We start from the raw sequence: 16563 nt of genomic DNA, 5'->3' as shown, positions 1-16563 counted from the left end.
ATACACACACACACACACACACACACACACACACACACACACACACACACACGCGGCTTGAGAACTTTTATTTTGAAGGTGGTTCCTAACCAGGAAGACTTGCGTAATACTGAGGTCAAAGCCTAGAACTGTAGACTCTGCTTTGACGTTTGTGTTGATGTGGGGTTTTCGGGGACTTTCGCAACACTGAGTATTTGATTGGAACTCCTGGACGATCTTTAGCGGGTATGTCCACTGACTTGGCGAATGGAAAGGATTTCCCCAAAGCACTTCTAAAAAATCATTGTGGGGGATACTCCGATAGCTTTAAATGTCTCCACTGTTTTTTGCGCATATTGCTTGGATTGGCTGTTACTGATGCACACTGCTGCACATGCTTCTGTTTACACTTGCACAAAAAGTTGCAGATACCAATTCACACTTCAGCAACATGTGACGTTAAAGATCATTATAGGAGCAAATCTTTAATGTGTCCGCACAGATTGCATGTTCATCTAAACCTATATTTCCAATTGATTTTTTTTCCAGAGTTCAGTCCTGGGGATCCACTGACCTGCACCTTTTCATGCTTCCAAAACACACAACCTAACTCATGACTGATCTGATAAATATCTGATCTGAGCTGAATTTAGGAGTCTTCAGGAGTTAGGAAAGCATAAAGTATCAAGACTGGCGTTGAGTTGATCTGTCGGTGGAATTGTTACTTCTATCGTCTTGCTGAAGTTTCATCCATAGATCTTGAAGGTCTTTGGGCTCATTAGCAGTAACGGAACAGTAACTGCTGAGATAACACACCCCAGATGCAGTGCCTACAACATCCTGTGGAGAAACTGCGCTCGGTTCTCTTCTCTGCCCGCAAGGATCTGATACAAGCCTATGAGCAGTACAGCGAGGAGGAAAAGCGGTTTCTTGAGGAGGGTCTCCTTCCAGGCAGTGCTCTTTTCACTGCCATCATCATTCACTCTGAATCTGACTGGATTCCCGCACACCCCCAACCTCCTCAGGACTTCCAGAGCTTCTACAGCAACCCATATCGCAAAACACCCGACCCTGGCCACAAGACCATTTACATTCAAACTATTGGTTAGTCTAAGACCGCACATGATGTGGAGTTGTATACAGAATAAGTTGCTTTATATGTTTCTATGGTCCACAGGACCCTTTGGGGATGGAACTGGGATCACTGAGCAGTATGTGAAGTGGCTGAAGGAATACTGTGAGGCGTTTTACTACAGCCTGGCAGTCAAGTTCTTACCAGCAGTGACCATTGCAGCCACCAGTTGCACATTTCGTGTCAACAGCAACACAAATAACCTGCAGCTTCATGCAGGTGAGTACTACTACATACTATACAGCATGTTTATTGTGGCTGATTGCATTAGAAAGCATTGAGATGAATTTAAGCCACATAATGTCCTGCAGAGGGCAGTCAGTGTTCAGAAGCGTCAAGTGTCCAAACATTTTTAGTCTCCAAACATTTTCTTTTCTCTTTTATAGGTGACCTCTTGGCATTTTTGAAAAAGAAGAAGCCAAAAGATGCATTTTGCATTGTTGGGATCACCATGATTGATCTGTACCCAAAAGACTCCTGGAATTTTGTCTTTGGTCAAGCATCTCTCAGTGAAGGTAATATCCAACTGAGGTGTTATTATCAGATTTGCCTTTATTTATGCCATCATCTGTTTGCATTTCCCTGTGTATTACCAACTTAGAGTTTTCACATTCAGCATGAACTAACGAAAAATACGTGACTAAATTCAAACTAAGTGTTGAAATGCACACATTTACACTTTTAGTAAATGCAGGTGAAGAGTTTAATACAACATTTATTTCATTATTGTATCCTTTGTGCACAAACTGCTGTCTAAATACAAGCACTTTGTGCTGTAGGAATGGGGGTTTTCAGCTTTGCTAGGTATGACGATGACTTCTACCGCAGAAATTATGCCGGACAGCTGAAAAAGAATGTAAAACTGAAGCCAGGGGACTACAGTGTTTTCCAGGACTGCTACACACCTCCCATTAACAGCACTCTGCTCCTCCGCTCATGCAAGGTGTGACAACCATAACTGGACTCCAGAATAGTGTTCTCAACACTATTTAAATCATGGCTTTACGACATTTAAGAGAAATTGGTTAAGTAGATGCTTTAATAATTGCTCAGAGTTTGTGTTTATGATTTTAGAAGATTATTGCTTGAACAAGTTGTGTATTCTTGTCAGTTCTTTTTGAATGATTCTTTAGTTTCTTTCTGTTATTATGGCAGACCGTGACTCATGAAATTGGGCACATATTTGGTATCCAGCACTGCCAGTGGCTCCAGTGTGTTATGCAAGGCTCCAACCATTTAGAGGAATCAGATCGTCGTCCCTTAGACCTTTGTCCCATCTGCCTCAGGAAACTACAGTCTGCCATTGGCTTTAAGATTGCAGACAGGTACAAGGTATGAAAGTTCAAATCTCACAAAGCAAACTATTAGATCTTCAAATACAGAGCAAAGCCAGTACATTCAATGAACTGTATTGTCTGACACATTTTAAGCAGCTACACTTAATGAGAGTTATGGTATTATGTTAACGTGAAAGTGTCTCTTACAGGCTTTGCTACAATGGATAGCGGATGGAAGTTCTGACAAACCCACAGAAGCTTTCCAAGACTTCAGAAAGTGGTTATATGAGTGTCTGAGCATATTGGGAGATAAAACAGTTTAACTCTCTTACATATTAGCAAGGAGAAAAAGCAGAAGTGATATTTAATGCATGGTTATTTTTAGATCAAACAAGCTTGCATTATTTAGCTTTGTGGAAACACCAGTGTAAGTAACATGCTGAATTCATATTTTACTCCAAAAAATAAGATTCTTACAATATATAACGCTTTAGTTTTGTCTGAAATAGAGATATACTTTAATTCCAAATGTTAAAAAGTGTCATTGTGTAATAAAAAACAAAACACGTTGCTATTCCATACACATAAAATCTTTCCAAACATAAAAAATAAAATCTAGCATTACAATTTCTAAGTACAGTTGGAATGACGAAGATTTTTTAAATAAACCGCACTTGTAGTTGTCTCAGTTTTCCTGGCACGAGTGTTACACCCTTATCCGAGAAAGACATTCACAGCTGAGTTCAGGTAACTGACCGTGAAAGAACAATCATACACTTTGTATTCTCATTATGACAAATGTCTAGCATTCACAGTGATTCAACAGTAGTGTGGGTTGACCTGCATTCACCTAAATATAAACTTAGAAGCGACATCATGTCATTGGAAGAAAGAGAGATAAGTGGTCCAAAAACATGAGGTTAATGCCACTGTAGCTGTACAAAATCCTTCAGGAATAAAAAGAAGTTATGTAAAATTAAATGAGAGCAAAATAAAAATGAACTAGTAAAAGTGTGCTTGCATTTGCTATAAGCTTTGAAGTGGATTGTCGTTTCACAACTGGCTTAATACTGCAATTAATACCCAGTAAATTACATGCAGTTTGTCTGTGTGCTAGTGAAGCTGTTGAACTCTTCCAATGTTTACCATCACTTGCATGCATCTTATTTTAAAACTGTAATTGAATTACACTTTTTTTTTCTACTTGTGCCGTAATGATCCATATTCATTGTAGTATAGTGAATCTCCAGCAGGGTCAAAGGGACACCAAGTATCACATAATATATTAAACAAGAGAAGATCTAGGGAAATTGTCAGACTTTTCTCATTTTCTTACATTTCTTGGGCAAGAGATATTACAGTGGTATAAATGCAATGCCAAATAAAAGAATAAACTCATTTTGCATTTTGTCTTCATTATAATCATCATCTCTTCTTTCAGTATGGAGTTATAGACAGTTAAGTAGTTAGGGAATCATTGGCCCCATAGAGAAGGGAAAGAGAGAGAGAGCTCTTCATTCTCTCCTATACGCTATCTAGTGTACAAATAAAACAACTTTCCTTTTTTTAACTTCTGAAATAAAAAGTATTTGCTCAACTAGAGTGACTCTGACCACATCCCAAAAGGAAACTGACCGTAGAACATGAAGTCCTGCAAAGTATATCTATGTAATTTTTCACTTAGCAAAACTAGCACTGGACATATAAACAGCATGACAGCTTCTCCCCTCGAATCTTATTTACTCCCCAAATTATTTATCTTGTATTTATAGATAATGAAACCTTTTAATCTTACTTTATAAAACACTGTAATATGGCAAGTTATTATCTAACTGAAAAAAAATAGGTAGCTTGGGTTTAGGCAATATAATTAAGTTCTAAATAAAATGATATCCACTAAAAAAGTAATTATTTGCTCATTGAGATGTGAATTTAGATTCTGCATATTTTGTATTTAAACTAATTATTAATCCACATTAGGTTACAATTGCCTACCTTTAAAATAACTCTAATAAGTCTAATAGGTCTTAGTATTCTGTAACTAGTATCCAGTGCAGTTGTCCCTATAGAAAAAAAAAAATTAAACTGTTTTCAGTCCCATTACATTGTAAAGGGTTTTTCAGCTGCATTTATCACATGATTCAACACATTTTCAGTTTCAGGGATAGTTTATCTCCAATACATCAACTATTGGAGAACAATGTGGGCCCTCAACAAGAACTCTGTAGTTAAAAATAATTGTTGTATATGACTGGACATATAGAGTGGACTTCCTGGCCAATCTGAAATCTTACCTGCAACTGATATGGCTGAATATATGATTTAGGACATTAAGGTGGTTTGTATCACACTCTCTGGACAGAATAATAAAAAAAAAAACCAACAACATCCTAAACAAACTACTACTATATAAATATTCTAAGTACATCACACATTGTGAATGTGTGATGGGTGTAAGGCTAGGGTTTTGCCTGTTTCTTCTATTCTTATTGTTTTTGAATATAAGTGATGAATTAGATTTACCTCAGTTTGGCCTCAATGTGACATGCAGCTTGATGCTCAGACATCCACACCCTCGCCACCTTTGCCAAGCCCAAAGAGAATTTTTTTTTTTTCCAGGAATAACCTTGTGAGTTAGGTAGAATGTCCACCTTTATAAATTCCTCTGGCATGACTTTATTCTGACCCTTGCTCAGCAACAAAGGCTGTTTTGGCAAGTGCTGGTCTTTTTCTTTGTGCACAGAAAACCTGTCTTCACTGGACGTACCAGCGCAAGAAAGAGTGCACCCAATCCTGTACCAGCAGCACAGGAGTAAAAGGCAGAGCTATACTTCTGTGTAATGTCCACCAAGAAACCTGTAAAACATTTGAAACACAGCATGCAATCAGCAACCAGAATTTACATTTATAAAGAAACAAATATAATATAAAAGAAATTTATATTTAATATAAAACAGCTGAGATTCAAAATGTGTACCTCCTAAAGGTGGCCCAGCAAGTCCTGCAAAGCTCTGGATGCATACATAGACCCCTACAGCTAAGGGCATTCTGTCTATGCCCACTACGTCATCCTCAGCCAGCATGGGAATGTGTGTGGATGCAATATTGCCAAACAGGAAACCATACAATACACAGCAGACAGCCAGGCCCCATAAGCCGTCTACTACTGTGAAGAGCATTAACACTAGACATATCAGAAACACACATCCAAATAGGACAAATATCTTCCTAATGCAGCCACAGCTCATTATCCAGCCAATGGAGAGACGTCCAAAGATCTCGGCCACTGCTACTATTGACAGCATGTAGGCTGCCTTGTCCCTTTCAGTTCCCATACTCACACTGAGCTCCACCACATATAAGTGTGGGGCAAAGAAACCCAGTGTTGCAAAAAGACCAAACATAGCATAACATAAGAAGCTGCCTTCCTTTAACACAGAAAGGTCCAGGAGTTTGTTTCTGCAAAACCTTTTTATATCCTGTTGACATTGAGGAGTTTGCAATGTGTCTCCATCTTTTTGTTGTCCCCCTGTTTGGAGGCTCTGTTCCAGCTCCTCGAATGACTGCACCCCAGAGCCTCTGGAGCTCATGGAGCCACTAAACTCAGTATCAGTGGGAGAGTCCTCGATTTCCTGCTTTCTCAGTGGTTTGGTTAAACATTCTGTAGTCTCTGGCTTGATTATCGTGGGGCGAAGCAGAAGTCCACAGACCAGGATGGTACCCTGTAATATTCCAAGCACCACCATTGTGTATCTCCAGCCAATATGTGTCTTAAGTGCAGTAAACGCTGCAAAAATTGCAATAGGCAATAATACGTATATTTTTAATATCTGATATTAACTAGAAATGCATTGATATCAAAATTACAGCCTGGAATTGCTGTATAAATAAACAATAATAATCATATTAGTAATCATGATCATAATTGTATCACACTATGTAACAATTAAAATTATGTACATTAACAGGTATATTTAGGTGAAGTATCATGGCACTATTAAAATGGTAGAGCATGGCCGTTCGCACCTGGTCCAAATGCAAATATGGCGAAAGATTCTCCTGTGGAGGCCATGGCAGTGACCAAGGACCGACGTCTACTGAAGTACTGGGACAAGATGGTGACAGTCGGAAGAAATGTCAAACAGTAACCGAGTCCTGCAAGGATACACATTCAGACACTAATGACAAATTTGTGTACACTCCATGCTACTTACTTTTACCTTTAACCTAACAGGTCAATGCCTATTTCTAACAAGAATAGAGAAGTGAGAACTAAGAAATGAATGTTTTTTTTATTACCAGTCTATTACAGCATTCACAAATATACATACAGAATTGAACACAATTTTTTAAAGTTTTTTTGTTACATAATAAGTTTCATATTGTAGTCTACAGATATGGCTTGTACAGATATTTGTGAATGCAGCTATTTGTAAATTATATTATGTTTGTAAAATGAGTCACATTTTTATATCAGTTTCATTCTGTATTTTTTAAATTTCATCCTATGAATTCAAGCAGAGGTTTTTAATACTATTTAAGGTTTGTACACAATTGTGTGGATGTGGTAGCTTGGTGGTTAAGGTGTCGGACTACTGATCAGAAGGTTGTCAGTCTGAATCCCAGGTCCACTAAGCTGCCACTGTTGGGCCCTTAATGCTCAATTGCTCAGTTTTATAAAATGAGATAAATTGTAAGTTGCTCTGCATAAGTTGTCTATCAAATGGCAGCAATGTAAACAATTACTCCTCACAGTTAATCATGCATTGCAATTACCACACTGCTTTAAATCCTCACTTACTTCACACCTCTTTTAAAGCCAATGATTCTGATTACCTGAAACAATCCCGATTGTGATGTAAATTTGATTTATGCAGCTGGTGAATGCAGTGCATATTGTTCCCAGGCAAGTTAGGAATCCTCCGAGGATCACAACAGGCTGGTAGCCAAATCTGTTGCTCAGCCCAGTGGACAATGGTGCTGAGCCAACAAGCAATATGTAGATCAATGAGAAAGTTATAGAAATGTGTACACAGACATTAAGTATGATTTCATTCAAAGCTAGGTTTGAAAAGGGCCCACATATATCTTACCTGTAAAAGTCATTACAAACACGCATATTGAGATTATCCATGAAACTCGACTGTTGGTTTCATTAAACTCGCACATCAGATCATTGAGGAATATGCCAAAGCTTTTAATGACTCCGTACGTGAAGACCTCGACAATAAAAAAGGCCACAGCCACAATCCAACCCCAGCCACCATCTGGTACCTCGGAATATACTTTAGGTCCCAGGCAACCTCCTGATCTGAAGATCCACAATACCATGATCAGTGATGTCAATACTGTGTAGAAAAATAGATTTCAAAATGTATTTGGGTAAATTAGATATTTGATAGTGCCTATGATAACTTTTGATAAAATGACATTTCAAATCGCAAGTTCCAACTGCTCCTGGTAATTCTTCCCCCGAGTCCCACCTGCCCCCTGCAACTACCCCATCCCATTATTGCCTTCCTTTCACTGGCAACCTGTATGGCTTGTCTACAAAGCCAAAACTGAACCAATCCCCACTTACCTGAAGGCATTTATCACACCAGGCTCAAACACTGCTCAAATAGAACCCCCATCCATCAAAATAGAGACATTCATCAAGACTCTTCTTTGTACTGACACCCAGGTGGTGGAATGAACATCCTCTAGCTGTTTGAACAGCCAAGTCACTGCCTATCTTCAAACGAAGACTGTAAATCTACCTCTTCACTATGCGCTATGTAGGGAATATGGAGGGAAATGCTGTAATAAACCATTAAACCTGAAAAGTTTTAATAAGGAGTAAGGAGTGGACACCAGTATTTTTTTTTTTTTTAAAGTACTTTAAATTATTGCCTATAAATCGATGAGGTATATTTATTCATATAGGGTACCTTCTTGACTTGAAGTACACTGTCAACATAAATATACCTCAAGCCAAGATAAATTTATTTTCCCAATCATATCAACTTGGCCACCACGGTGGTGCAAAAAACGGACAAAGAAGAAATCTATTTCTGCCCTGCTTAAAATACAGCTCAGTCCAAGCTGCTTTATGTCAGGTTGTCCTTGCCTAGTGCTAATTTAGTTGGCAAAGGCACACAGTTATGCTAGTGTGAGTTCAAATCCCAGCACTGCTAGCTAAACTGCCCAGTTGGGTCTTTAAGCGAGACTCTTAGTCCTCAACTACTCAGCTGTCTCAGTTGTAAATCCCTTTAAATGTATAAACATTTCCATAGAAATATTGATTAGTTTCTGACAGTAGAGTGTTAAAGCCAAAACAGGGCTTCTGTTGGTTCATATTAAACAACATATAGGCATCAGATGTTTGTCCAATCCACTGTTTAAATCTTTTATGTGCATTACCCTTTACATATCTCAAGGTAAATGAAATTTTCTACATTAAATCTGTTACAGTTCAGATTAAAATCTAAAAGTTCTTACCTGTTTTCCAGATTAAGGATAATAAACACACTTTGTTGGTGGTCTGCCAATGCTGTGTTCTCTCAGCTAAGAGTACATGTGGTGTGTGGAGTTGCTGTTAAAAAAAATGCTGCCTGCCTGATAGGAGGTTACAGCTGTGTGGACTGTGAGGATTGGGTTACAGTGGAACACTCACTAATGATTGAGAAATCCAACTCTCAACCCCCTCTCCCATGAACTGGTATTGAAATCAATGGTAGGCTTACCTGTTAAACTCTGTGTATGATATGCTGAGCTGGTAGTAAGGTACAGAATTTGATTCTGCTCTTCTGGCTGTTTTGTAGGAGCACTGAGGCATAAAGCACTGTTTGTTAGTCTATTATATAATAATTTTTCCTGCTAGTCTAGAGGTCTTTTAGTACTCAGTGGAGAGAACAGATTTTAGTTGAAGCTTACGTGGGTCAGGGGACTTTTAGTTTGTTAGTAGATTTGAGTATACTTTACTAGTTGCTGGAGGGTTTCATACCATTGGCATAGTTAGATTAGTATTTGTTAATATGGTTTCACTGGGAGTAGAGAATTAGAATAAAAAGACAAGTCTAAGCCATTTCATTTATTTTCTGAATATATTTAAATATAACTTTGTTCAATTTCTGAACTATTTCTCTTTCTGATTTTACATTGCAGATGGCAGAAGCTGGAATCTGTGTGCTGCTCTTATTTTGTTCCCTGTTCTCAGGACTGGTTTATTACAAAAACTTTATTTTTGAACATGGGGACAAAATCACAACTAAGGAAAGGCCAAATTTCATTATTATCCTTGCTGATGATATTGGCTGGGGAGACCTCTGGACAAATGAGTTTGACAATGCTACCCCCTGGCTGAATATGTTAAAGCTGGAAGGCAAAAGGTATAGTGCAGTGTACAAAATCACAAAGATTTTTACAATTGTATTTTAGAGTAAAGGTAAAGTGTTTTAGTCATGTAACAAATTAGAAAGATGACATGACTCCATTGGTCACTGCATATCTAAGTAGAATCCTGATTGTGTTTCAGGTTTACAGACTTCCACTCTCCAGCTTCCACATGTTCCCCCTCGCGTGCTGCACTGCTGACTGGTAGACACGGCTTACGCAATGGAGTCACTCACAATTTTGCAAAGGGTTCTGTTGGAGGACTGCCACTTAATGAGGCAACATTTGCTCAGCTCCTACGTGATGCAGGCTATTACACTGCCATGATTGGTAAACACAGCACGCTTCAGAGAATTATTCAGAGCAACTCTCTGATTAACATTCTGATGGTTTGCAGTGCGTGAGCTCAGAGAGGCCTTATGCTGTGGTTACTTCCTGATTAATGCATGCAACACTGTCACCACAGCAACAAGTGAACTGAATGGCAAAAATGAATAGTAACAGGATATGCTGTATTTTATCGTGGTGATCTTTATAAGTATAGATTTTTTTTTTTTACATAATTCAGAATATCTCAGAATGATTGTAATGCTGTGCTTATTTCTTGTTATAGGAAAATGGCATCTTGGACACAGTGGTCCCTACCATCCAATCAACCGAGTTAAGTACATTGAAGTCACATTTGGCAATATTTTATATACACTCGCTATCCATTTTATTAGGAACACCTACGTATTCATGCAGTTTTCTAATCCTGCCTAATCTAATCATTCAAATCATCCATGCCACAATCTTTAGTCTCTGTTTAATGTGAACATTATCTGAAGCTCTTGACCTGTATCTGTATGTTTTTTACACTATGCCACTGCCTCTTGATTGGCTGATTAGATAGCTAAATGAATGTGCAGGTGTATACAAGTTCACATGCTAATAAAGTTGATAGAGTGCGTGCAAAAGATGCCATAAGCTCAGAGCATAAAATTGCAGGCCATTAAATATCACTAAAAATTTCAGTTCAATAAGATGTTACCTTCATCTGCTTCTTTTTCTAAACAGGTTTTGAATATTATCTTGGTATTCCATATAGTAATGACATGGGCTGCACTGACAAGCCTGGCTTCGATCTACCCAGCTGTTTACCATGTGAGCAAAGTAAACACAGTAGGTGAGAATACACTTTAGATACGCTAACTTGCACATCTGCAGCATAAGATATGAATAATCCATTTTGATGCCTTTACTAAAAAGTGCTCAATTTCTACACAGCAGGAAAGGTGGAGGATGTGACACTAAAACAGCATTACCTCTCTTTGAAAATCAGAGTATAGTTGAACAGCCACTGGATCTGTGGACTCTCACAGAAAAATATGCTAAAGCAGCAGGCACACAGATTTTGACAGCAAGGTATTTACCATATGATTATTGTTTCTTTCTGTTACTGCTCATATATGCAGCTAGTTTGGACACAGATATTGGTGGAACTGGGGGAGGAAATAAAATGGTAATGGTTAATTAGAGGATTTCAGGTACTTTAAGTATTTCTTCAGAATATTTTATAATCTTGCACATTCCACCTGTGAATAATCAGCAATGAGAAACAGTTCAGTTGCCCTGTCTCACTAATACATGTGACCAAGTTACTGCTTAACTAATCCTTCTGAGTTGTGTCATAAACAGTAATGCCTTAATGCTGTTGTACTCATCATATGAATAACAGATCTTCACAGGATGTCCAGTCAAAAATTTAGACACAGCTGTTTATACAATTTTGTCTTACATTTCTGGCATTTGCCTGATACCCTTACCCAGAGCGACGTACATTTTATCTCATTTTTATACAACCGAGCAATTGAGGGTTAAGGGCCTTGATCAGGGGCCCAGCAGTGTCAGCTTGGTGGACCTGGGATTTAAACTCACAACCTTCCAATCACTAGTACAACACCTTAACTACTAAGCTACCACATCCCATATTCCTCTTTATTGCTTACTAATAATAAAGTCATTAAGATTTTCAATGACCAAGAAATACGTTAAACAAATCAAATCTGTTATTCTGTAGATTCCTGGTAAAGCTTGGCATACTTCTTCATGTCTAGCTTGTTTTCTAAAAGATGTAAATGAAAGTTACTGCTTATTACGATGCATTTGGATTCAGAAATTTATTCAAACATGGGAATTAACTTCACCATTTACAGTGCTGTATTAGAAATATATTTCAACCTTAAACATTTATTATTATATTTTTAAAGAAATGTTCTCCCTGTGCTTTTTTCGGGTAGGGGAAAATGGTATATGAACCTGTATTTGCCAATTTATCTGCAGAAAAAATATTTTAAGGTGTATTTTAAAATAAAGCAAAGTCAGCTGAATTTTTTAAAAAATCATCATTTTGAATTGAGTATAAAAGCAATAGTTTTAGTACAAATCAGCTGGGAGACTTCGATCTGTCAGTGTGACGAGCAGAGTCTGCAAACAGGCCTGTTTAGTTTAACTGACCAAGCAATGACCTTTGAAAAGGATAGATCACAAATGGCCAAGATATTTGTAGTCAAGCTTCTCCTCTTTCACATTACTGCTGCATACTGTAAACTGAATCTTAAGACAACGTCAGAGCTCTTTTATATCATACATACAAAACCATTTGATTTTAATAGTATATACTTATCACTTTTAGTCTTTCTCTTGTCATAAAACAAAATATGTGTTATGTTACAGAATGCTCGTGTTAAACACAGTATTTTCTTTTCTTTTTTCTTTTTCTTCTAGGGACTACAGTGAAATATGTCATAGAAAAATTATTTATTTTACCTTTTTGTTTTGTTTTTTTATTTGTAAATTGCTCACTGATATGGTAAACACTATTACCAATAGCTACGTTGTGCTGTTAATCTAGAAATAAATCAATAGTTGTGCAGCCTCATAGCACTACTATAGTATATGTTTTTTCTTTGTAGGAATAAGGGGCAGCCTTTCCTGCTGTATGTGGCTTTGGCCCATATGCATGTACCTCTGTTCCATAATCACTTCCTGAACGTGACTGCAAAGGAAGCTTATTCAGCCAGTCTAAGTGACATGGACAGTTTGGTGGGGAGTATAAAACTAGCAACTGAGGCCTTTTGTATGAAGAACACACTTATATGGTTTACTGGTAAGTTTCAAATATCATCATTAGTGTATATCAAGTCATAGTGGGCAGTGAATGTAATTTGTTTTATTTTTTTTGAAAGTTAGTAATTTATGGAGTAAAAGCATATCAGGATTTTGAGATTGATGTGGATCTTAAGGTCTCAATGTGAACCTTTTAGGTGATAACGGCCCATGGGAACAGAAATGCGAGTTTGCAGGGAGCGCTGGGCCTTTTCGGGGGAAATGGCAGACCAGCAGAGGTAATGAACAGTCTTAGAAAAGAAGATTCAATTCAATTCAATTCAATTTATTTGTATAGCGCTTTTAACAAAGAGCATTGTCTCAAAGCAGCTTTACATGAGAAACAACATAAGAAAACAATAAAACATATAAACAGACAAACAGTCCTAGATGTTATCCAAAGTGAGCAAGCCTGAGGTGACTGAGGCGACTGTGGCAAGGAAAAACTCCCTTAGATGGTAAGAGGAAGAAACCTTGAGAGGAACCAGACTCAAAAGGGAACCCATCCTCATTTGGGTGACAATTGTGTGATGCAGATACAGCATGTGTAGAATTTTATGTAAATCAATAAGGAGGTTGTTGTCCACAGCGCTGCTTGAATATCCCAATCCTCACAAAGCAGAACCCGGCTGGAGCTGGTCCATCTCTGGATGCCACTGGAGCCGGCACAGTCTCTGTATGCCTCGGGATGGGTAGAAGAAGGGAAACAATGGAACAGCATTAGCGTAGCTGCTGTTCATAATATTAGCAGTACTAGATAATGTGCATTTAATCAGATGTACTGGAGCACAAGGTTGTGGGATGTGTTAAATGTATGCCAGGCTAAAGAGATAAGTCTTTAGTCTACATTTAAACTGGGAGACTGTGTCTGAGCCCCGAACACTGTCAGGAAGACTATTCCAATGTTTAGGAGCTAAATACGAAAACGCACTACTCTAAGATCTAGAATCCTTAAGCATTCTGTGGTTTGTCTTCACTGTAGACTTTGAGAAAACTCCAAATAAAAAACCCTTTAGGAGGCTATGAACCCTTAACTATTGAAACAAACCCCCATGTAAAAATCATGCCTTTATTATAAGGCGTAGTGTAAGCAATTTTTTAATATATTTATAAGGCTTTATGTCAGGGTTCTTTAGGTGCCACAGTATGATAAAGCCACTTTGAATTTGTACAGAAGCTTTCATTTTAAAGGGCACTGCTTTCTTACAGTGAGGTTATTGAATTTTTTTTTCGTGATCAGGTGGAGGCTCAGCCAAGAGGACCACCTGGGAAGGGGGCCATCGAGTTCCCTCAGTGGTCATTTGGCCAGGGAACATATCACCCAACACCACCAGCAATGCCCTGCTGAGGTAGAAAACCTTTAAGTTTCCTTAGTAAACTTAGTCTCCTTGCTAGGTTTCTAAAAGGAAAGGAAACCTTTTATTGACTTTACAAAAACTTCATCCCTTTCCTTTTTATTTTTAGTGGTATGGATATCTTCCCCACTATCCTTTCCTTAGCTGGTGTGGACCCTCCTTCAGACCGCCATTACGACGGCATTGATATAACACACATCCTGCTCAATGGGTCTGATACAGGACATAAGGCAGGACCACTTTTAGAAACTGTGGCGAAATTGGGAATTTGGGATAGAGAAAAGCATAGATTATAACTGTTACTGTTTTCCATCATCAGAGTCTCATGCATCCGAACAGCGGGGCAGCAGGGCAGTTTGGAGACCTACAGACAGTCAGAGTGGGACATTACAAAGCTTTTTACATTACAGGTCTGGTATAATTCATAACTGACTGGATAATCAGTGCCACATTTTTCATATGAAACGAGGCAACGAGTGAAAAACGGAGTAAAAGCTAATTTATACATTCATAAAACGATTCTTTACAAATGACTCTGTTGTTATGTCATGAATAAACTGAATGGTCGGTGTTACTAAATAGTATTGTGCCAAAATGAAGGTGCTAATTATTACCTTCAGTGTCACATAAGTGACCTTGTTACATGGATTATATTAACGTTATAATACAATAATATTAAAATGATTAGTCATGTAAAATAAAGTCATGTTTATGCTTTGGGAACTTGAAGGAATTTGAAGGCATGAACTTCCTTTTCACTTTGCCAGGTGGTGCAGAGGCCTGTGGTGGAGGAAGTGGAAAGCAGGAGCTTCATGATCCCCCTTTGATTTTTAACCTGGACACAGATGAAGCAGAAGGGTCACCTCTGGACCCAGCCAGCGAGGAGTATCAACTTGTCCTCAAGGAAGTAGAAAAAGAGCGTGAGGTGTTGTTATGGGATATTGCCACAGACAATGTATCTACTGCAGATTACACTGTATCCCAGAGTGCAGTCCCCTGCTGTCAGCCACAGAACCCTGCCTGTCGATGCCATAGGAAGGAGGGAAGAGCACATGAATAGAAGAGCAAGTCATGCATGCTCCAAGGAGTCACATGCAAATGGTTTCAATGTTCCTAAAAGAAATATACAGCTAGGTTGACTGTAAGAGGGCAACACAGTGGTGTAGTCTTAGTGTTGCCTCCACATTGCTCCAGCGCTCCTGATTCAATCTTCCCACTGTCCAGAACTTGCAGGTTGGTGGATAGGTGGATACTAATTTGCTATTTGATGTGAATGGCTAAATGAATATGTGTGATGTGATGGACTGGCATCCTGTCCTGTGTGAATTCTCCCAGTGTTCCTATGATTTGATTTGGACCCACTGCATCACTGACCAAGACATAACCAAGATTACTTTAGAAAAATGAATGAATGAAAGACTGCAAGATAAATATGTTTATTTTTCTTTAATTATGCTACATTGCAATACAGTGTAATCCCCCAATGACAGTGTGAATAATCTGTTTTGATAAGAGTATGCAGTTTTTTTAAATATAAAATATTTTTGCATAAATAAAACATTAATGAATTAAATATGGACGGATGTTAGATAACAGGTTTACTCACATGATTTTACTTGACATCAATTTATATCTACAATTAAATCTTTTAAAGAATATTTAGGAAAAGATTCATAAACTCCAGCTGGGACAAAGCTGTAAAAACATCACGGTGGAGTTTTTATAACTTGTTTGTCCCTGTAGGCATACTGAGCATTACTTTGTTGTCTCAAAAATCTCTGCAGGACAGCAACTGTTGATGATTGCTAAAAACACATGATTCTATACTTTGTGGCTTTTCTGGGAAAAGAAGGCCTGGCTGATAGTCTCTGCTCTAATTCATCCCAAAGGTGTTCTGTCGGGTTGAGGTCAGGACTCTGTGCAGGACAGTCAAGTTCCTCTACACCAAACTCACTCATCCATGTCTTTATGGACCTTGCTTTGTGCACTGGTGTGCAGTCATGTTGGAACAGGAAGGGGTCATCCCCAAACTGTTCCCACAAAGTTGGGAGCATGAAATTGTCCAAAATGTCTTGGTATGCTGAAGCATTAAGAGTTCCTTTCACTGGAACTAAGAGGCCGAGCCCAACCCCTGAAAACAACCCCTGAATTCAATGATTTGGAGGGGTGTCCCAAAATATTGGCAATATAGTGTATTTATTTTAATGGTATATGGATAAACACTACCCATAGTTAATATATGAACTTTAATGAATATTTTGCGAGATAGATATGTGAAATAAATACAGAAAATGTCAAA

At 38.2% G+C, this 16563-nt stretch overlaps 3 protein-coding genes across 7 annotated transcripts; 2 read left to right on the top strand and 1 right to left on the bottom strand.

The window, feature by feature from the left end:
• The first annotated feature begins 70 nt into the window (after window positions 1–70).
• On the top strand, window positions 71–3025 carry LOC131363509 (archaemetzincin-2). Its single transcript, XM_058406108.1, has 7 exons — window positions 71–225; window positions 529–1083; window positions 1157–1330; window positions 1498–1626; window positions 1891–2054; window positions 2267–2443; window positions 2598–3025. The coding sequence occupies exons 2-7, from the start codon at window positions 801–803 to the stop codon at window positions 2709–2711; spliced, it is 1041 nt and encodes a 346-aa protein (XP_058262091.1). The 5' UTR covers window positions 71–225; window positions 529–800; the 3' UTR covers window positions 2712–3025.
• Window positions 3026–3235: 210 nt separating this feature from the next.
• Window positions 3236–9024, bottom strand: LOC131363505 (monocarboxylate transporter 7). The gene is given in 7 exon segments (XM_058406101.1): window positions 3236–5117; window positions 5120–5244; window positions 5366–6175; window positions 6415–6543; window positions 7225–7368; window positions 7482–7736; window positions 8869–9024. Coding segments are annotated over 6 exon segments (1656 nt in total). The 5' UTR covers window positions 7720–7736; window positions 8869–9024; the 3' UTR covers window positions 3236–4907.
• A 30-nt stretch (window positions 9025–9054) lies between these two features.
• On the top strand, window positions 9055–16475 carry arsg (arylsulfatase G). 5 transcript variants are annotated; one of them, XM_058406103.1, is made up of 12 exons: window positions 9055–9103; window positions 9535–9758; window positions 9905–10092; window positions 10376–10423; window positions 10819–10927; window positions 11032–11166; window positions 12717–12910; window positions 13068–13148; window positions 14150–14258; window positions 14374–14494; window positions 14584–14674; window positions 15032–16473. In XM_058406103.1, the coding sequence occupies exons 1-12, from the start codon at window positions 9101–9103 to the stop codon at window positions 15322–15324; spliced, it is 1596 nt and encodes a 531-aa protein (XP_058262086.1). In that variant the 5' UTR covers window positions 9055–9100; the 3' UTR covers window positions 15325–16473. The 5 variants fall into 5 exon arrangements, with proteins under 5 accessions (XP_058262086.1, XP_058262085.1, XP_058262089.1 ...); XM_058406102.1 differs by having other exon boundaries at window positions 11029–11166; window positions 15032–16470; XM_058406104.1 differs by having other exon boundaries at window positions 9094–9153; window positions 11029–11166; window positions 15032–16470.
• Window positions 16476–16563: the final 88 nt, after the last annotated feature.

The sequence above is a fragment of the Hemibagrus wyckioides genome, linkage group LG13 (assembly GCF_019097595.1).
Source record: "Hemibagrus wyckioides isolate EC202008001 linkage group LG13, SWU_Hwy_1.0, whole genome shotgun sequence".
NCBI lineage: Eukaryota > Metazoa > Chordata > Actinopteri > Siluriformes > Bagridae > Hemibagrus > Hemibagrus wyckioides.
The sequence above is the reverse complement of the archived record's forward strand: the minus strand, read 5'-3'. Positions and strand labels throughout refer to the sequence as shown.